This window comes from Eptesicus fuscus, chromosome 1 (assembly GCF_027574615.1).
Source record: "Eptesicus fuscus isolate TK198812 chromosome 1, DD_ASM_mEF_20220401, whole genome shotgun sequence".
NCBI classification, from domain to species: Eukaryota; Metazoa; Chordata; class Mammalia; order Chiroptera; family Vespertilionidae; genus Eptesicus; species Eptesicus fuscus.
Window position 1 is genome coordinate 23009985 of NC_072473.1, and position 22888 is coordinate 23032872.

The 22888-nt window shown below is 35.4% G+C and overlaps 1 protein-coding gene across 2 annotated transcripts in view; it reads right to left on the reverse strand.

The window, feature by feature from the left end:
* DMD (dystrophin) overlaps positions 1 to 22888 on the reverse strand; it is a 1914059-nt gene that overhangs the window by 1514385 nt on the left and 376786 nt on the right. For both annotated transcript variants that reach the window (XM_054720874.1, XM_028129748.2), the window contains exons 17-20: positions 13754 to 13899; positions 10756 to 10968; positions 7791 to 7904; positions 5180 to 5335 (exon numbers count right to left, since the gene is read on the reverse strand). In XM_054720874.1, the coding sequence (XP_054576849.1) occupies positions 5180 to 5335; positions 7791 to 7904; positions 10756 to 10968; positions 13754 to 13899 (629 nt within the window). The remainder of the gene's footprint in view (positions 1 to 5179; positions 5336 to 7790; positions 7905 to 10755; positions 10969 to 13753; positions 13900 to 22888) is intronic.

A 22888-nucleotide genomic window follows, 5' to 3' on the forward strand; every position in this document is an offset into this window, starting at 1 on the left:
TAGTTTTATAATATATTTTGAAATCAGAAGTATAATACCTCTCACTTTGTTCTTCTTTCTCAGGATTATTTGGTTATTTGAGGTCTTTTGATCATCCATGCAAACTTTAGGGTTTCTTCCTATTTCTATGAAACATGCAATCAGAATGTTGATAAGGACTGCATTGAATCTAAAGATGACTTTGGATATATGAACATTTTAATAATATCAAAATTTTCTGACCCATGAGCACAGAATATTTTCCATTTATGTGTCTCTTCAATTCCTTTCATCAGTCTTTTAGTTTTCAGTGAACACATCTTTCGCTTCCTTGATTAAACTTATTCCTCCTTCATTGTTTTTGATACTATTATAAATAGGATAGTTTTCTTTATTTCTTTTTCAGATATTTTGTTGTTAGTGTATAAAATCACAACTTATTTCTGTACAGTATGTATATAGATTTTTTTATCCTGAAACTTTACTGAATTTGTTTATTAGTTTTAACAGTTCTTTGGCACTCTTTAGGATTTTCTATATACTATAAGGTCATATCAGCTGCAAACAGATACTTTCGTTTTTTATTATGTTTTTCATTTGTTGTATTCTTCAGATCTAGTTATTTTTGTTTATATGAAGTCTATTACTTTGTTATACTTCTCATTTTGTTCTTATATTCTTTTCCTAATTTCATTGAATAATCTTTGTTTTCTTGTAGCTCAATGAGCTTCCTTATAACAACAATGTTGAAGTCTTTATCAGGTAAATCACAGACCTATGTTTTTGAGGTCAGGTACTGGAAACTTATGATTCTTTCATGTCGTCATGATTCCTTGATTTACCATTTATCCAAGGCTTAAATTGTTGTCATCCCATTTGAAGTAGCAGTCACTTTGTCCAGTCTTTAATAACTGCCTTTAGGAGAGAAATAATTTCATCTCTGCAAGGGTTTCTGAAACTTTCCAAGACCTTCTATAGAGATGACTGTTCCACATTTCTTATCCCTCTTGTGGCAGAATTCTTAAACTTGTATGCCTTCTTTTGATCCTGCAAAGCACCAGGACAGGTAGTGACAGCTCCCATTCCTCTTACCCTCTCCAATGCATCCAGTCTTGATTTTTGTTGTTCTAACAATATACTGGATCTTCTCTACTAGACTTCTAGACTTCCACAAAGTCTCTCTCATCCATGGGTGATTGTCTAAGAATCCAGGGGTTCTTGAAGCATGTTTGAAAGAGTGTGAAGTTGGTTCCCAGGCCACTGTAGGATCTACACCTGGGACTGAAGTCTATATGCAAATTACTTGATTAATAGGTAAGTGACACTCCTCCAACGTCCCTTGGCATATGGAGCTGTATTCCACAGCTCCCACAAAGGTACAAGGAGACAGGGAGACCTCAAGGGTTTTGACTTGGAAAAATGGAAGGATATAGTTTTTATTTCTTGTACTAGAGAGATTTTTAGGACAGCAGGTTGGGCAATGTGTCAGAAATTAGGGGGTGGGTGTTAGATTTCATATGTCTATTTTTCATCCATGTGGAGGTGTTGAGTTGGCAGATGGTTATTCAGATCTGAAACTTAGGGAAATTGCCAGATTGTAACAAAAACTGGAGAAATAACAACTTTCAGATAACATTTGAAGCCTTGAGGCTGATCAGTTTATCTAGTGAAGGAGTAATGACAAGGAAGAAAAGAAGGCCAAAGACTGAACCCTGGAATGCTTCAAAATTTAGAGGTCAAGGCAGAGGAACCACCTAAGGGTATTGAGAGGGGTCACAGAAATTGAAGGCAGACTAAGAGTAAGTGATAATATGAAAGTCAATTGGATAAACACTGGATTTAGTGATGCAAATTCATTGGTGATCCTGACAAAAATTGTTTCAGTGGAGTTGTAAGGATAAAAGCTTGATTATGGAACATTCAAGAGAGAATGGGAGGTGTGGAATGGAGAGAAAATGGTTCTGTAAAGGGAAAGAAATAGAGAGAGGTGTATGCAAGAAACATGAAGCAAAGGGAGGATCATTTTTAATGATAGGAGATATTACAGCATATGTATCTTGTCATGAAAATGGTCCAGTAGAGGGAAGAATTACATTGCTGATGTAGAATGTAAGGGGCTGTAAAAGAGTTGGCGTAATGCTTCTAGTCCTTGCCAGTGTTATTTCCTACTTAGAAAATTGTAATTCCTACATTCTTCCACTTGTTCCCCTTTCAGTCTATTCTTCAGGTAACAGCAAATTTTTAAACAATCGCTTGAGATGGTACCACATCTATGCCTAAAATCTAATAGTTTCCCAATGTACCTAACAAACATACTGAATCTTCATTGTTCCTTATAGGATAATTTATTATTCTTATTTCCCACCTATTTTCTCCTGGCTCACACTACTCCTCTTAAAGTGGTTGTCCTTGAGTTCCCTAAATCTGCTCATCCCTCCTCTGTCTCAGGAGTTTGACCCCTTTCATTCATTCTCTATCCAGAATTTCCCTAGTCCACACATCAAAGTATCAGGCTGTTCTCACTAACTAGGCATCAGCTTTAATTCCAACTTTTTAGGAACTTTACTGGCTACCCAATAAAAGGTACGTTCCCTGCTTCTATTAATCTCATTCATAGCATTCTGATTACTTATTTCAGAGCACTGGTCAACAATAAAATTATGTGATATTGTGCTGATTCATTTACTTTCCATCTTCTCTACTAAACTATACCCTCCATGAAGATAGATATTCCCTCCATGAAGATAGATACTGTTTATTTTATCCCTTACTTGTAGCTGATACAAAATGTTTAATTATATGTTTCAATAAATAAATATTCTAATAAGTAATGAAGAAAAAGTAAAAATGTTTCTCTAAATAATATATTTATATTCCTCCCCCCCTCCCTTCTTTCTTTTGAGTCTGGTTCATTAATTTGTAGGTTATTTTAATAGTGATTATCCTTAATCTAAAAGTAGCTAGAATATATATATATATATATATATATATATATATATATATATACTAGTAGCCCGTTTGCACGAAGATTCGTGCAGTAGACCTTCATTCACCTGGCTGCCTGCACCAGTTTTCTGCCGGCACCGGGGACCCAGGCCTTGGCTGTGGCCACCGCCTTCTGCCTTCTTTCAGGGTCCAGGCTTGGCCCTGGGCGGTGGCCTTGGGCTCTGCTGCACCCAGCGTCCCTGCGACCCGATCGCAAGATCTGACCCCCAGGTAGGCACCTGCGATCGGCGCAGGCACCCCGCTGGCGCCCAAGGCCGGGAAAGCCTCGGGCGGCTTTCCCGGCCATGGGCTCCGCCACACCCCAATGTCCTTGCAACTGTTTCCTGGTGGGTGTGGCTCGGTTGGTGGGCGTGGCTTGGGCATAGTGAAGGTGCGGTCAATTTGCATATTTGTCTATTATAAGGTAAGATACTAGAATTTAAAATAATCTCAACTATTTTACACCTACAAAATCAGATCATGGGATTTCAAAGTGTGTTTAAGGATGTCACACTTTTGGAAAAGTGTGTCTTTAATTATTTGTGTGCTTTTTTCAGACTCTGGCATCTGAAAAACAAATAAGGAGTTACCATTAACCCATGAAAGAACACCATACTCTCACGTTGTATTTAGCCATTTCTACATACATTTACATTTTGTTTCCATTCCCCTTTCTGGGCCCCTAAATTGGTCCCCAACACCCAGGCTTGGCTTTCCTCCTTTTACAGCATTGTCTTCCTTCTCTTCTGAACTGCATGGTCCCTTTCTTTCAACATCTAGGTCACTCGGCGATAAAGTAGAACATGAGTACAGGGAGAATCAGAGAGACATAAAATACAAGGTGGGCAAAAGTAGGTTTACAGTTGTTCATATGGAAAAAGACATGCTGGTTATGATTATTACAATAGCTTTATTAACTCTTTCACATACTCACATCTAGAAACCTACTTTTGCCCATGCCTTTATTCTAGGAGAGCATGGCTGGGATCTATGGAGTTTTTCTTATGCAGCAGGCTGATATGTTTATAATACTTGCCTTGAACAACATATTATTGGTACATTTTATTGCTTACATGAGGTCTTAATCAAGGACACTTTAATAATACAGAGATGCTTTAAAAAGTACAATTCTCTGACATTTGATTGCATGCATTTTTTTGCTCTTCTTTTCTCCCTTGATCTAAATAAATTGGTTTGTTCTTGGTATTATTCCATTAAAACATTCAACAAACAAATACCTTTCATACTGACCTTCCAGGAAAACACTAATGACATCATCTATTATCAAGGTAATAATTTTTCTCAACATCCCTTCTCAAACTGTCTTACTCCACGAAAAGACTGCAAGCTCACTGACCCAGGGCTATCTCATCTCTGAGTTAATAGAACTGTGGAGCATTTGTCAGTGATGGTATTAGCTGGGCGACTTGCCTTGACTTTTACTTTTCTAAATTCTCTTCTTTTTCAAATTTAATTTTTGCCTTTTGGCATGATTTCAACTCTAAAAAGTTACTTAAGAATAATGAAATACTAACTGACTTTAAAACACATAAAATGAAACCTCAGATTAATTAAAAAAAAAAAAGGTTTGTGTGTTGAAAAGTAATAACTGCCTTAGGCAAAATGTTATCTTCTTAACAAAATTATTGGTTATATATGACTTGTGTATATGATATTAAGTTTTCTATAATTTAATTTAAAACATCTATTAAATACTCTGCTGTATAAATATGAGGAACTTAGATGTGAGTAGAGAGTTATTTTATATTTTTTCCACTGAGCTTTTCTTAACTATTTCCCAATCTTAGATAATTTACTGAAATAAAAGAAGTCAAACTTGTCAACCTTAACAATCACAAGTAACAATTAATACTCATTCATTTTATTTTTGTACCCAGCATACAAGTGCAAAGTGTCTTTTTTAACCCAATTACTATTATAAAGTCATGTACTGGAAAAAAACATTCAATCAAAATAATACCTAATGAGACAGTTATATTCAAGAAGGTCATTATTCATCATAAGGTTAATACGTAGTATTTAAAATATCTAATATGAAAATATTTTATATGCTAGACAAAAACTAGTTTGAATTAACCATGCTTTAAAGCATTAACATAGAAACTACACTTTTACAAGGGGCAGCAATAAAGGGAGACATTAAGAAATCTTAATTAAATAATGGTAATCCACAGTGAAAAGAGACTTTACATACCTGTTGGCAAATGTGATCCCACTGAGTGTTAAGATCTCTGAGTTCTGTGTCAAGTCTAGAAGCAAATTCTGGCTCCGCTTCATTCTTTATTTTCTGCCCACCTTCATTGACACTAGTTAGGCTGGGCTGAATTGTCTGAATATCATTGACTAAAAGCTGGGGAAATAATTCAAAAATTACCTCAACATATTAGTAATAAAACATACATAGGACATATATAATTAGGAATCATGACAATATCCATGAAATGTATCTTTTGAAATCTGAAATAAATGTAATACATGTACAAAGTTGAGATATATTATGTCTTGCAAAAAATGTTCACAGGTTCTTATGGTATGAATGAAGTAGGGAATTACATGTATTTCTACTTAAATTAGATATAAAAGGAAACAAGTTTAATATTTCTTGCTTTAAAATGTTTGAAAATCATGGACTTAACACATTGCTGTTTTTTAAAAGAATTTTGGTTTTCAAACACAGGATATTGTACCAATTCAGTATAGCATGGTGGATGTCAAGGTTATGTGTCACATAAATTCCATTTTTATCTTCTATTTGCAAAGAAAAATATATAACAAGCTAGATTATTTTCTTCTCACTGCATGACAATGATATAATGAATATTGTTTCAAAAATCCAAGAGGAGGGAAGACTCCCAAGCTCATTTTATGAGGCAAGCACTATCCTAATTCCAAAACCAGATAAAGATATTACAAAGAAAGAAAATTATAGTTCAATATCCCCAATTAACAAAATGCTAAAATCCTCAACAAAATATTAGCAAACCCGATCCAGCAATATATTAAAAAGATCTTACATCATGATCATGATCCAGTGGAATTTATTCCAAGGATATGAGGTTGGTACAATATTCCCAAATTAATAAAAACATGAAGAATAAAAATCACATGATCAAATCAACAGATGCAGAAAAAGCATTTGATAAAATCCAACACCCATTTATGATTTAAAAAAACTCTCATCAAAGTGGGAATAAAAGGAACAGACCTAAATATATTAAAGACCGTATATGATAAACCCACAGCCAAGATCATATTCAATGGGCTAAAACTAAAAACATTACCCTTTAGATCAGGAACAAGACAAGGATTTCCATTTTCACCATTCTTATTCAACACTAGAGGCCCAGTGCATGAAATTTGTGCACTGGTGGGGTCCCTCCTCCTGGCCTGCGATCAGGGCCAGTGTCCATGGAGGGACCACAGAAGGGCTCCAGGGCATGTCAGGCACCATCTCACCCAGTCCCGATAGGCCAGACCCCACCAGCAAGCTAACCTACCAGATGGAGCATCTGCCCCCTGGTGGTCAGTGCACATCATTGAAATGTCCATACTACCCAAAGCAATCTACAGATTCAATGCAGTTCTTATCAAGATATCAATGGCCTACTTTACAGAACTAGAACAAATATTCCAAAAATTTATATGGAACCACAAAAGATCCCAAATAGCCACAGCAGTATTGAGAAAGAAGAACAAAGTTGGAGGAATCACGCTAACTGATCTCAAACTATACTAGAAGGCCATAGTAACCAAAACAGCCTGTTACTGACATGAAAAGACATATACATCAATGGAACAAAAATTTACATTGTCTAATATCATAGTACAGTTAAGTACATATGGAAAAAGCTATATAATATGACTAATAATCTGTAATAAGATATAACTAATGGCTCCAATGATTATTTACCTTTAAATTAAACTGAATTTTATCCTATATAACAAAAGACGGGTGAACATAACAGCATAATGACCAGAACGACCGATTGACCAGTTGCTATGAGGTGCATTGACCACCTCTCAGGTCCTCCCACCAGCCCACAGGCTCTGATCGCTGAATGGCCAATGGAGAACCATGGGGGGAACCAGGGTGGGTGGCAGCAGGGCGGGACTGGGGACTGGAGAGAGGGCAGAAGGCAGACTTCTTGGTCCCTCCCCCCGGCCCACAGGCTTTGATCATGGCGAACGGGGAACCACGGGGAACTGGAGTGGGTGGCGGTGGGGCAGGACTGGGGACTGGCAAACAGGTAGAAGGCAGACCTCTTGGTCCCTCTCCTTGGCCTGCAGGCTCTGATCAGTGGATGGTGAACAGCGAACCTCGGGGAACTGGGGTGGGCGGTGGCCGGGGCGGGCCTGGGGACTGTCGGGTGGGCTGAAGATGGCCCTGATCGCAGGTTAGGCCTAGGGACCCTACCTACACACAATTTCGTGAGCTAGGCCTCTAGTATTAAAATAATCTTGTAAAATTAGGGTTGAGTAAACGGTCATGTTTTTCTGTTTCTCAGTGATTTAACATAGTTTCTCAATCTTGGTACTACTGTAATTTTATACTGGATAGTTCTTTGTTGTGGGGGCGGTTCTGTGCATTGCAGGATATTTAGAAGCATCCCTGGCCTCCACCTGCTACATGGCAGTAGCATCTACCCCACTCCAAGTTGTAACAAATGAAATGTCTCTTGACATTGATAAATATCCTCCAGGAGGGGCAAATCACCCCTGGTTGAGAACCACAGCTGTAACAACAACAACAAAAAATATTTGCATGTAGACATCTCCATATGAGGAGTGTCATATGCAAATCTTACCCTGCATTGTTTCAGCTGTTTTTTAAGAATTTCTGAATCCCCAAGGGCAGGCCATTCTTCTTTCAGGAAAACATCAACTTCAGCCATCCATTTCTTCAGAGTTTGTATGTGATTCTGGAATCAGAGACCCATTTTTAGATATTATTGGTGTGCTGATTTCTCTCAACTGATTCATTACAGTGATATGTCTGAACACAAGCCCAAGAACAATTCCCATGTTTGAAGGATGTTTCTAAGTAGCTCTTCAGGAAAATAATACTTTTACTAAGACTGCATTTTTATGATCTACTGTATGAACACTATTGTATGAAGTCTGCAATTGTTAGAAATAGAAATTTTATGTAACTCTCAAGAACATTAAATCATATCCCCCTCTAGAGAAATTTTAAGTTTCAGAACAACTCATGATAATACTAACAATGTGTCCTTAGAGTACATAAAATAAACTATGAACAATAAACTCAATGGAATGGTGTATTTATAGCCTCCCTAAACCTGAACTTCCACAAATTGTTTTTTGGCAGTTGACAGTTTAAATAGTTCCTCCACTTGGGAACTTTCAGACCAAGATTCTGTCATCTTTAAAGAGAAAATGTTTGCTTCTAATTTCTTATTTGCCTTATCAGGTTGAAGTCAAAATTGGGCAAAAATGACCCTTTTTGTAAATTATTAAAAGCTACTACCTTTCTATATTCTTTCACATATTGCTTCCCCCACCCCACCCCTGCTTTTTTGGAATATTTCCAAATGTATAATTTCCAAACATTTTTATTTCCATACAATTCAACTATGCTGTCTAGATTGCTGGTTTCTCCTTCCTTAATTAAATTTTGATAGAAAATATGTGCTTTACTGGAAGTTACAACTTCAACATGATTAATAATAATGAATTTTAAAAGCATTTGACTAACTAAAAAAATTTCAACAGCACATCTTGCTGGTATCTCTCAAGTCTGGTTTTGTACTTCTTCCCTTTCACTACTGTCCTAGTTCAGGCCTTATTATTGGCTTTCTTGGTATCTGTCTCAATCTCACCCAGTCTAATCTATTCTGCATTTTGGTGTCAGTATTCTTCCCTCCTCCTTCCTCTTATAATAACTATGCTTTAAAAACACAAATATTATCAGATTTTCTCTCCTCTAAAATACCAATAACAGTTCCACATTATTATTATTTTTAATCCTTTCACCATTCTGTTATAATTCATATTCCAAAGCATGGCATTTGGGACCATTCATTATCTACTCCCAGACTATTTTTCCAATCCTATCTTTTGTCAATCTCCAAACATATTTTTGTCTCACCAATACTGAACCACTTTCATTCAATTGAACATACTGCTGCATTTTGTCAGGAACTTTATCCCACTTCATTAGTTGACTACATTCTACTTTTTCAATGTATAGCCCCTATAACCCATGTTCCAAAAATATTTCATAATCTCATCTCCCAGTTTATGTTGTATTTTTTTTCTCCTTACTGTCACAACATTTCCCACACAGTGTAATTTACTTCCTGTGTTGGCTAAATAATGACTTCCCAATATCTTCAGACCCTATTCCCTGGAACCTGTGAATATGTTACTTTACAGAGCTAAAAAGGCTTTGCAGTTGGGATAAAGTTAAAGATTTTGAGATGGGGGAGATTATCCTGGGTTATCTAGCTGGGCAAAATGTAATCACAAAGGTCCTTATTAAGGGGGGACAGGAGTGTAAGAGTTAGAAAAATTGGAAGATGCTACACTGCTGGCCCTAAAGACAGAGGGTGGGGACATGAGCCAAGGAATAAATGTAGTTTCCAAAAGCTAAAAATGACAAGGAAATAGATTCTCTCCTAAAGCCTGCAGAAATATCAGATCCCTACCTTTACTTTGACTTTAGCCACTGAAAGTTTTGAACTTCTGACCTCCAGAAATGAAAAATAATAAATCTGTGTTGTTTTAAGCCATTCAATTTGTGGTATTATGTTACAGCAACAAAGGGAACAAATACACTTATCATTTTCCTTCACTGGAACGTGGGCTTAATAAAAGCAAGGACCATGTATCTGTACCCTCTTTCACCACTGACACTGGCAAAAAAAATGTGATTTTATGGCTGTAAATGCATGTACAAACATGTTTATATGTCAAAACATGTACATGTGTACATTAGTAAAGTATTTTGTACTTTAAGGAATGTTTTAGGACAACGCTATCTTTTTAATTTATAAAAGATAAGAATAAACAACTAAGTTAGCTGTACAAGGATATAAATCCAAGTGCTTCTTGTTGCAATGCTTTTTCATTATGCTGTGATGCTTCAATGATCCTTCCCAGCATTGATATCTTTCACAATGGTTCATCACATAAGAGACTTTAGACTAGAATGTAATCGTTGGTTTACTATTTTCACCTTGGGTAATTATAACATGGTGGCACCATTCAAATAAATGCAGTCAGTAGGAGCTGTTTTGTAAAGTGTGATGGGATCAAACTTATACATATAAATATAAGTAAAATGTGCTGATGAATTATATTACATGGTAGATAACTTCTCCTCTATTTATACGTTAAATGACAAAGTATTTGTGGAAAAAATATTAAAGAAAATCTAAGTAGAACTCTTAATTACTGTTTTCTTTGAGAAAGATTTGAATGTTTTGATCTTATCACTGACTTTGAATTTACTATTGAGGTTATTTGCCTTTAAATTTTATAACGCATCACTAGGAGAGAAACAAGTAAAGAAAAAAATGAATATAAAAAGTAAAATATTTTTATTGATTTGAAAGAGAGGGAGGGAAAGTGAGAGAGAAAGAAACATTAATCGGTTGTCTCCCATACTACACTTCAGTGAAGGATAGAACCCACAACCTGGGCATGTGCCCTGACTGGGAATTGAACAGGTGACCTTTGGGTACATACAATGATGCTCAACCAATGGAGCCACACAGGCCAAGGCAAAAAAGTAAACTCTTGAATTACCTGAATTTTTCGGAGTTTAGCCATGTGCTCTTCTAGCTTTTGGCAATGTTCGACCAGCTGGGAGGAAAGCTTCTTCCAGCGGCCTTCGATGTCCTCAAATTCTGATTGATATTTCTGGCTAATATCAGAGGGGGCTTTCTTTGACATCTCTTTCACGATGGTGCTCAGATAGTTTAGACCACTTTGCTGCTCTCGCAGAGAACTTTGTAAAGCCTTCAAATTGAAAAAGGAAAGTACATGTCTACTAATTGATGAAAAATAATGTTTCATTGTGCAGTTTCATTAACAACCTTCAGTTAAATTAAATGTACTTAAAATGAAAGCTAGGTGATTCAAACATCTAAAAAATAGATGATGTAATATCAGTCATAAAATAACTAGTGATGATTTAAATTTTACTTTTTATCATAAGATTGATTTATACAGTATTCAGTAATATTTTATTTGAAAATCTATGCCTATTTTATGAACCCTGTCAAATATATCCAAAATTATATCTTACTGAACCAGAGTTTTAGCACACCTAATTTTATTCTATTATGTCTGTATATTAATAACTGCATTTATTATACACTTAATAGAGTTTAACTTAATTATACTGAGCCTTTAAGAAGACAACTTCTAACCTCCCTAGGTAAAAATATAACTAAACTATATTGATATAGGTGAAATCAAAACTCAATGTTGCCAGGTAGATCGTCTATTAATGCCAGTTAACTAAAGTTTCATATTCTTCAGAAGGCATTGGTCTGTTTTGTAGTATTATAGTGAAATTCTAGAATAATTTTGGCGAGAATTTATAACGTTGTTTTTATATTTGTATAACCTATGCAATCCCTTATAAATAGGATGCCTATCTTTAGGTTTCCTCTATTCAATATTTATTTAAGTGTTACTTTCTGGTTATAAAGTAATAAAGGTTCAGATTAAAAATTGGAAAAATATACATTATATGCAACAATTATGATTTTATATAAACTTTGAGTTTTTCCTAAGTGTAACTAAATACTATCTGATCTTATCATAAACACATACACATTTATTCCCTCTTTTATAAAGTGACTAATAAAATTCCCCCAAGTATATCAAACATGTAACTTTTACAGTTGCATAATACCTTATGCCGGTTTTCTGGTAATTTAATTTAATTTGATTTTACTTTATTAAACTGCTACTCTTGATTGATTATTTAGACAATATCTATCATGCATATAGCTACATTTTAAGTTGGGCATTTTACTGTGAGCCTTTTCCCATGTCATTATTTTTCAAAAACATAAATTTTAATGGCTTCTCTAGTTCATTTCACCAGTTCCCTTTATTAGCTCTAAAAATTAATTGTGAGTTTTCCATGCTGTAAATTATGTTTCTGATCTATCATCTGCCTATATATGAGTACATTCCGGTTATTTCCGTAAGATACAGACTTCATAGAAATAGTATTCATGTGTACAGTTAAATGAATTATTTTATGTTATTATGAGGTACTGAAAAGTTTTCCTCAGTTATTCAATTTACATTCCCACTAGTATGTGAGAATGTATCTCATTGCTAACAGACCTCCACTTTATCTCTTTCAGATTTTTTAAATGTAGTATGGGGAAAATGGTATCTCATTTTGTACATTTGTACTTCATCCTTTACAGTTTGAGTTATAATTTTTCATAGGTTTAATGGTTATTTATGTGTCTTATTGTTGATTTTCTTATTAATTTATTTTTCCCTTATGCAGATAAATATTTTCTTTGGTCTTATTTTTCTTTTAAATTGTCTCTGATATCTGTATAATCTTTGTGATTGTTTCCGTTGATTTTTATGCTTCATCATCATATGTTTTTAAAGACTTACATTAAAAATATCTACAAAATTTATGATTAAAATGTTTTTGAACTTTTTAACGTATGCGGCATTTTGTTTTGATATAACATTTGATGCCAAGCTCTAACTTCATTTTTTTAGTTAATATATTTTCTCAATAATATTTATAAATAACATTCTCATCTTCACTGTCTTTTCAGTAAAAATGTACTTTTCCACTCATCTATGTGCCATTTCTTGTGTACTTAATCCACTCCCCTAGTTGCTGTACCTTTGTACTCTTTTTCTAAATGTTTATAGTTGTATGAAGTCACATATTGTCCAAGGTAAACTTTGGCATCATTCCCAAGTATTAAAAAAACCAACATAAAGTGAAAAGAAGATTAAACAGTTATAGTTTCTTTTAGACTAGAGGAAATACTCTAAATAGAACAATATACACTGGAACATGGTTTTTAGAAATGTATTTAAACAATACTTTTAAAATTACTATTTTAAGAAATATTGTTTAATTCTTTAAAAATAACTCAATATACAAAGTTAAATTTTTAACCTTTTATCTTAATGTAATTCTCAAAATACAGATATATTATTTCAGCTACTAAAAATAACTAATGAGAATGTTTTCACATATTTTAAATGTGATTGGATATACAACCCAGGCTGTTCATAGATAGTAGGAAAAGTATTCTAAAATCTCTCACAAATTATTTTCTTTTATTTCCTAAATAATTATTTAATTTCCCAATATAAAGCTGTTAAAACCCAAATAACTAACCACAATATTACATAAAACTGGTGTTTAAATTAAAACTAATTTTATAACTATATTGATTTAACCTCTTTCTGTTTGGAAATATTAAGTCAGCAGGCAAAGATAGAAAATAATACCATAGCTTTTATAATAATCCAAATGTGGCTAAAATATATACTAAATGAGAAAGAATATACTTCATAAGTAGACCATATCACTGTCTTTAAAGATGGCATTTTTATCTTATAAGCACAAATACATAATGTATTGCATTTTAAGTATTTTATATTCATTTATCCAACTGATAAACTATTTTACTTGCCACAAGTACTTTAATTCTAATATTATTTTAAGGTTACACCAATATGATTCCTTGTTACATGAGATCTACACTGTATTGTTTAAGACAGTCAAATATTCACAGACCTGTAACTCCCCAAATCTCTGCTCCATAATTTCATATTCAGTGACGGTAACCTGAGGTATAGAGAGTTTGCTTTCTGACTGCTGGATCCACATCAGGATAGTAGTCATGGTCTCCTGATAGCGCGTGGGTGGCAAAGCGTCAAAAACTTTATCAAAAAGGGGGGGGGGAGAGAATAATTTAATCAATTTAAACTTCATCATTTTCCTAAATTGTCCAAAAATTAAATCTTTCTACTAATTGCAAACATTAACAAAATGGGAAAAACTTAAAATACAAATTAGAATAGGAAGACATATTCATGTTAAAGATATATTCCTTCTTCATGCCTGATTTTTTGACATAAACTATGCATCTATTACATTGAAACCTCATATCAGCCTTGCAAGATTTGCATTGTTAAATTCATTTTTTTAAGGTAAGAAAATTGAGAAACAAAGAAACTGAGTAATTTTCCAAAGGTAGCACAGACAGAACTTGGAGAGTATGAGTAGAGTCCACATATATTTGATTTTGAAGGCAATGTCCTTTTGTTTTAGAAATTTTCCTTTGTAGACAAATATTGTTATTTATAGCCCTTAATATTTTTAAAATTTTTTATTGAATTTATTAGGGTACATCGGTTAATAAAATTATATAGGTTTCAAGTGTAAAGTTCTATAATACATCATCTGTATATTGTATTGTGTGTTCACCACCCCAAGTCAAGTCTCCTTCCATCACTATTTATCCCCCCTTTATTCTTTCTACCTGCCCTCACCCCCTTTTGCCTCTGGTAATCATGATATTGCTTTCTGTGTCTATGAAGGGAGAGGGAGAGAGGGAGACACACGGAAAAACATCAATGGGAGAGCAAAACATTGATTGGCTGCCCCCTGCAGGCCCCCTACTGAAGATTAAGCCCACAACCTAGGGATGTGCCCTGGCCTGGAATTGAACCTGCAACCTTTTGGTGCACTGGTCAACACCCTACCTACTAAGCCACATAGGCCAGGGATATGAGTTGTTTGTTTTTCAGTTGTTGGTGTTATTTTTGTTTGTTTGTTTCTTTGTTTTGTTTTGTTTTGCTTAATACCTTTACTTTTTCACCCAGTCCCCTAGACCCCTTCCACTCTGACATCTGTCAGTCTGTTTTCTATATTTATGAGTTTGTTTGTATTTTATTTATGTTGTTCCTTGGATTCTACATATAAGTGAAATCATATGTTATTGGTCTCTCTCTTACTGAGTTATATAAAATTATATCATGTCACCTCTAATTTTACTTAAAAAAATCACTTTACATGTGTGTAGTATATGCCAGAGACTCTAAGAATTACCACACACATTATCTTTTTTTTTATTTTTTTAAGTATGTTTTTATTGATTTAGAGAATGAGGAAGAGAGAAGAATAGAGATAGAAACCTGGATGAGTGAGAAACATCGATCAGTTGCCTCCTGCATGCTCCCTACTGGGGCCAGCAATCCAGGCATGTGCCCTGACCTGGAATCAAACTGGTGAACTCTTAGTTCCTGGACCAATGCTCAACCACTCAGCAACAATGACCAGGCAATCATTCTTAATTCTTAAAACAAACTTATAAGATACACATTTTTATTCTCATTTACAGTTGAGAAAACTGAGAATATTTTTAAAAAATGGCCAACTAGTTTGTTCATGGTTAAGTATCTAACATTAGCTGGGGTGTGGAACATCTGGTCCTTGGGCCATATAAGGGCAGCAAAATTATTTGGTCTAGCATTACAGTGAGTTAATAAAATGTTTGACCAAATACAGCAGGCTTAATTTTTATGTTGGTACTTTATGGCCCCTGAATGATGTTATAAATATCCAAATGACCTTTGGCAGAAAAAAATATTTATATTAGTTTCAGGTGTTACAGCATAGTGGTTAGATATTTATGTAATTTACGAAGTGATAGTCCTGATAAGCCTTTACAATATTATTACAAAGTGATACTCCCAATAGTTATTACAATATTATTAACCATATAACATTTTATTTTTAATAGATTGTATCTGAGTTTCACTTCTCTATACCAATTCCTTTTACACTAAATGAGAGGAATTTAGGAAAGTACTTCGCATGCTGCTTAAGAGTTTTCAAATGGAAAATATATTTTAGAGAATATATTAGAAATACAAACATTGAGAATTTTACTCAATGAGCTTATATTTATTTGGGAGTTCATACCCAAGTTTTCCTTAATAGGTTTTATTTAATCTGAGCACTTCTGATTTCTTATTGAAAGATCTCTATGGTACTTTAAATCTCACTGTTTTCTTTCATACAAATAACATATTTCTCTCTCTACTAACTAGGTACATTTATTTGAATGCTAGGTAATTACTAATAAACAAAAGTAAAGAGGAATCTTATGAATAGTAGTGAAATAAAGGAGTATTTAGTTATGATGAATCCAAGAGTTTTGTCTGAGAAGACATCTGAGCAAATGATCTAGAAGGAGAAGGATCTACATATAGAGGCAACGGTGTATGTTGGATAGAATATAAGCTGCATAAAGTTTGGTTTACTTAAACTTGAACATGTGCATAATGGAAACAAATGCTTGTTTCCTTTGTGGCAGTGGCTCGGACAAACATGCATTATAAGCTTTCCAGAGGTGATATGAATCGATCCAATTTTATCCAAATGATGTATATATGTCAAGGGGGAGAGACAAGTTCATAAAGATACTGGAATGATTTATTAGAAAAATATCAACAAGTTTTTATGAACATCTAACAGGACTGCTTCCCCATTTTGTTTTTGCAGAAAAGAGGCTGTGTAGCAGGACAATTGGCAAGTCTGCTTTGGAATTGGCTCTCCATTTACAAGCTTTGGCAAATTACTTAACATTTTACCATCTTAGACCTCATTTATAAAAATGGGGATGTTGGTACTTTTGAGAGAATTAATTGAGGTGATTTATTATTGCTTCATTCAGCCAATATTTATTCCATGCTCTGAGCACCAGGGATGAAAGAAGTAAAAATTTTAAAAGTATCTATGAGTTTATTTTGTTTGTTAGGTAATTTTGTTCATTAGATTCCAGTATAAGTAAGATCATATAGTATTTGTCTTTCTCTGGCTTATTTCATTTAGCATAATACTCTCCAGGTACATCCAGACAGTCACAAAGGTAAGATTTCCTTGTGGGGGTTTTTGTTTGTTGTTTGTTTGATTTTTGGCCGAGTAATATTAGAGAACAGATTGATAGCTGTCAGAGAGGGGCTTTGGGGGACTGGGTGAATAAGGTGAAGGTACTAAGCAAAAACAAACAAACAAACAAACAAAAAACCACAAAAAAACAAACAAACAAAAACTCATAGACCTACAAGGGGGTAGGGGAAATAGAAGAGGGTAAAGGAGGATAAATGGTGATGTAAGGAGACTTGACTTTGGGTAATGAACCCACAATACAATATACATATTATATATTTTAGAACTGTATGCCTGAAACCTATATAATTTTATTGACCAATATCATCCCAATAAATTCAATAAAAATACAAACATTTTAAAATTTTCAAATGCAAAGTCAAGACTTTTATGATGCTTAAAAACTAATTGGTGAGTCAGGAAATGAACAAATAAAAACATTGTAATGACTAATGAAAATAAATGGCAATGAAGAAAAGGTAAGGTATGAGGGGAAATATCCTTCCAGATAATGTAATAAAACTAAATTAAGATACAAAGTTAGATATAAAATGTTAGAATAAATGAGGACCTACCCAAAGGATGGTAGGCCATCACTAGTTTAGCAATAGAGGAAACCATTCCCATTCCCAAGGTTAGAGGGACAAAGGGAAGAGTTGAAGATGGTGTTACTAGAAACAAATAATTTGGACCACCCAGCAGGAGATGAACTCACAGGGAGCTTCCCTTTGGGAATGTAGCATCCCTGAGGAATGCTGTTTCTAGAGAGAGCTAGAATCTTGGAAGACTCATTCTCAGTAACTGATGAAGATGCATCCTAAAACAATCAGAGGGAAAGAGAATATTCTAGTTTTTCTCTTCTTACATATACCAAGCAGGTAGTCAATTTAAAAAAGGATCCTGGGAAGTGTCATTTTCATGGGAAGAGCCAGGAATGGCACTGAGGGCAGACAGACAAATGATATGCATGGTGGTGATAGTGAGGGTGGGCACGCGGGGGGTGGAGAGGAAAATAATTTGAGAGGGGTGCCAAAGAATATCCACATTTTACACAGTAGTTTTTCTTAAGTTTAGTGATTCAGAATGCAAATTTTTTCACTATTCTAAAATTTTCCATGTCATACAAACTCTGAATATAATACAATATTAACTAATATAATCAAATTAAAGTAAATATAGTAAAAAGAAACAAAGTGACTAGACAGTGAACAAAAAGGCCTCTGTGGAAGGGTAACTTGACCAGAGACTTAAAAAAAGTGAAGGGAGCCCGGCTAGTGTAGCACAGTGACTGAGTGTCAACCTATGAACCAGGAGGTCACAGTTTGATTCCCAGTGTGGGCCATGAAGGAGGAAGTTAATTAATGATTCTCTCTCATCATTGATGTTTCTTTCTTTCTTTCTTTCTTTTTAAATCCTCACCTGAGGATATTTTTCCATTGATATTCAGAGAGAGTGGAAAAGAGAGAGAAAGACAGAGAGAAACATCGATGTGAGAGAGACACATTGATTGGTTGCCTCCTGCACGAGCCCTGACCGGGTCTGAGCCGGGGAGGATCTTGCAACCAAGGTGTGTGACCTTGACTGGAATTGAACCCAGGACCCTTTGGTCCACAGGCCGACTCTCTATCCACTGAGCCAAACTGGCTAGGGCCATCATTGAGGGTTCTATCTCTTTCTCCCTCTCCCTTCCTCTCTGAAATAAATTAAAAATATATCTATTTCTTAAAAGAATGAAAAGAAGTAAAGGGAGTCATGTGACTATTGAGAGGAAAGGTTTTTTAGATGGGGAATAACAAGTGTAACAGTCCAAGGGCAGGAGCATTCCTAGCATTGTAGGAGCATAGCAAGGAGGCAAGTGTGGCAAGGCTGAGTGTGGATGGACATGAGGGCAAGGATGTCTTTGGGAACTATGGCCCTGAAGGACCTTGCAAACAATAATAAGTTACTAGATTTTATTCTAAATTATTCTATATTTGCTAATTCCTATGTCTACTGCTGGGGACATACTGATACTATATTTGCTATTATTATTAGCTAGCAGAGAGACATGACACAACAGGAAAGTGAAGGAGACGCATTCAGCAGTAAGTATAAGTTGTTAGAGTTTTAACTCAACAAAAAGGGGAATGTCCTTGCAAGGAAAAGAACAAGGCTGAATAGAGACACTCATTTTCTTTCATTCGAGGGGAATGGTGGGTTTCTCTGAGCTAAAGTGGCATTCTAGAGAACCAGATCAATCGCCAAAACCAAGACACTGATTTACAAATATTCACAGATGCAGGCACGTGCACAAACATGAATACACCTGTGAACACACACAATGCACACACATTAATACGCTGAAGCACGCAGTGAATTTAAAAGTTAGTTAACACTTCATCTAGGAAAGAGAATCATGATCAGATCAAAAATTAAATACTACTACTGCTACTACTAATAATAATAATAAAGGGAAATGGTAGAAAATGATTAAAGGGTTTTATTTTTTTTATTTTCAGGTTTAAACTTAGAATATTGGATAATACTTTATCATATTGCATAGAATATCTAACCATGTATTTGGAAAAACATTTAGATTATCTTGAGGATAATCTTGGCATTAGTAGCATCCTGGGGAAAGATTAAATTGTACCAACATTGACAGAGGAAATAAAGATTTTCAGATTTGCCAGCTTATCACTAAAGTAATAAGGTAGTATGAACATGCTAGAAGTATAAAAGTTACATAACCCTTAAGTATGTTTTATAATAGTATAAATTGCTCAAAACTTAGCATCCATCTATATATAGACCAAGAGAGAGAGGGAAGAAGGGAGACAGATAGGCAGGTAAGTAGGTATGCAGGTAGGTAGACAGATACATAAACTAGCTAGCCTTTTCCATCCAAGCATTCATCTTAGATTATAATTATACAAACACAAGTTTGATTACATTATTAATGGCTGTGCCTTTCCTTAGATTACAAGCATAGCTAAAGAAAGGAGTGTGTGGTTCTATCCCCAATAGTGATCTATCCCCAATAACAAGTACGATGCCATACAAGGAATCAATATTTATTGAATGAATAAGTGTAGGTTGGAAAGTGCAACCCTGAGCACAAAGAAAGCATGCATTTGACATGTTGATAGGAAGAAACCAGTGTTTGGGGAAACCTAGACCCTGAACAAGAAGAAAACAAATTTAACTAGAGAATTTAACACTCTTCTCATCCTATCTATAAAATATTTCTAATCCCCATGTAACTGTCTAAACTGTGGATAGCTTAAATTGAGTTTTGAAAAACCATTTGTCCCTCTTTTCATTTCTCACTTCATTGGTTTCCAGACTGCCAAGGTAGATTTTCTTTAATTGCAATGATTTCTATGTCTAGCACAATTACTTTCTAAATTTAAAGTGTGTCAGTCAGGCTATTTTTTTTACAAATAGTAAAAAAAAATATGTTGTAACTCATATTGTAAATAGAATATGTGTGTATGTATGTGCACATGTGTGTACATGTTTGGTTTTCTCCAAAAAGTTTTGAGAAATCTATATTATTATAACACATGTTCTAAATCCTATCATTTTGGACTAGAGCAATTGATAAACAATCTTTATTACATCCTAAAAGGGAAGGTCAGATGTTAGTTCATGTTTCTATGGTTAAATGAGCACCACTGCATGAAAACTGTGCTTATACACCTCTCTCTATCTCTTTTCCTCTATCAAGCTCTCTCAATCTCTGTGTATGTATGTGTGTGTACACATATATATGAATATGAGAAATATATATACATATATATTTAATATATTAATTACAATTTTCAATTATTTATTGCTAATTAAATTTCAGCCTCTATGATAGATATATGATAATAAAAAACAACAGAATCCCTGAATTCATTGATTTCACACTTTACTCATAGAACCAGATAATGTTTTAATATAGTTTTTATCAAATTGGAATTAATTTTATAAAAGGGAAATATAGAATGCTATGACAAGACATAATAGGAACATAAGCTATTGATTGGGAACTCATAAGGATTAACTTTTGAGCAAATATATGAAGCAATAAGAATTAGTTATTTCAAGACTTTAAGGAGAACATACACAGGCTTTAAGGTGGGAATACCATGTCATCTTTGGGAAATGAAAGGTCAACATGAAATAGAGAAAAAAATAAGCCTGAACAAGGCTGTGACTGGAGGTAGGCAATACTCATATTAGGAAGGGCCTTTAAGGAACCTTTAACTTAAGATAAAAAAGAAATCATTAAATGTCTTACACATAAAGAAGTTGACATGGTTAGGTTTGCTTCAAGAAAAATTGTTCTGTCTGAAATGTAGAGAATAGATTGCTCCATGTCAAGAATGGATGCGAGGAGACAAACTAGTGATCCAGGCAAAAAACCACAGTAGCTTGGACTAATACGACAGCAATGAATATGAAAAGAAGTTTGGATGTGAGAGCTATTTAGGAGAAAAAATGCATAGGCTTGATCTTGTAGAGGGAAGCAGTGGTGGCTAGGAGCACAGGCACACAAACACCCAGATTGGCCTCTGACACCATCCCAGTTCTGTGCAGGGAGCTGCTGGACATCCATAACCCACATGGGACCACCACTGCGCCTTGGCAGTGACTGGTGTGGTACCTCCCCACAGGCTCCCAGACATCTGCAGTGAGAGCACGCCAGAGAGACCTCCCAAGCAGTGCCCCCTTGCCCACCTGCCTGGAAACTGCATCCCAGGATCCTGTGCTCCAAGACCCCATGCTGTGAGTGCAAGATAAGGAGAACCCATGCCCCATCCATGACCTGGGCCCCAGGACCATGCTTCTGTTGCAACCCAGAGCCACCCAGTGCATGCCCCACCCTGGGCCCCAGTACAATGCTGCCATTGCAACCTGGAGCCACCCAGCCCATGTCCCACCCTGGGCCCTGGAACTGTGCTGCTGGTGTCACCTGGTATGCCTAAACATGGGTCACAGGACTGAGCTGCAAGTGTGCTGCCAGAGGGACCTAGGGCAACATCCTGCCATGGGTGCTGGGGCCACACAGCCATTGCATGCCAGAGGGCTCTGGGTCCTCACAAGAAGTTGCACACCAGAGGAACTGTGCACACACCCCTGCGGACACCAAGCATCTGAAACAGACAAAAGAGGGACCAGATCTGTGGGAGAAGGGGGTACAACTGAGAGCCGAAACAATAAAGGAGTGAGACTCAAGGCAGATCCAACCTCTGGGATGATGACACCCAGACTACTGGACTGCTAATGGCTTCAACCTCTCAGACCCCAAGTAGTGTGCCCAGGGCCAGAAAGAGACAGCAAAAAATGGGGAGACAAAGAAACAATCCCCAAAGGAAAGAAAAGAAGGACTCACCAGAAACAGAACTAAATGAAATAGAGGCTAGCGATATGTCAGAAAAAAAATCAGAGTAATTGTTATAAACATGCTCAACCATCTAGAGGAGAAATTCATCAACATGTGCAAGAGTCACGAAGAAATGAAGAATGACATACCTACAATAAAGTACACAGTGGAAGGTTTCAACAGTAGACTAGAAAAGTGGAGGAGCAAATCAGCATGTTAGAAGACAGGGTAGGGTAGGAAAACACCCAATCTGAACAGCAATTGTGAAAAAAAAAAAAGCAAGAGGAGAATTTAAGGGAGCTTTTGGACAACATGAAATGAAGCAACATCCCCATGATAGGGGTGTCAGTAGGAAAAGAAGTGGAGAAAGTAATAGAAAACCTATTTGAAGAAATAATGACACAAAACTTCCCTAATTTGGGAGTAACGCAAGCACAGAGAGGCCCAAAGAAGATGAATCCAAAAGATCCACACAAAGACACGTAGTAATTACAATGGCAAACATTAACAACAAAGAAGGAATCTTAAGGACTGCAAGAGACAGAAAGTTACCTACAAGGGATCACCCATTAGACTATCAAATGATTTTTAAACAGAAACACATCAGGCCAGAAGGGAAT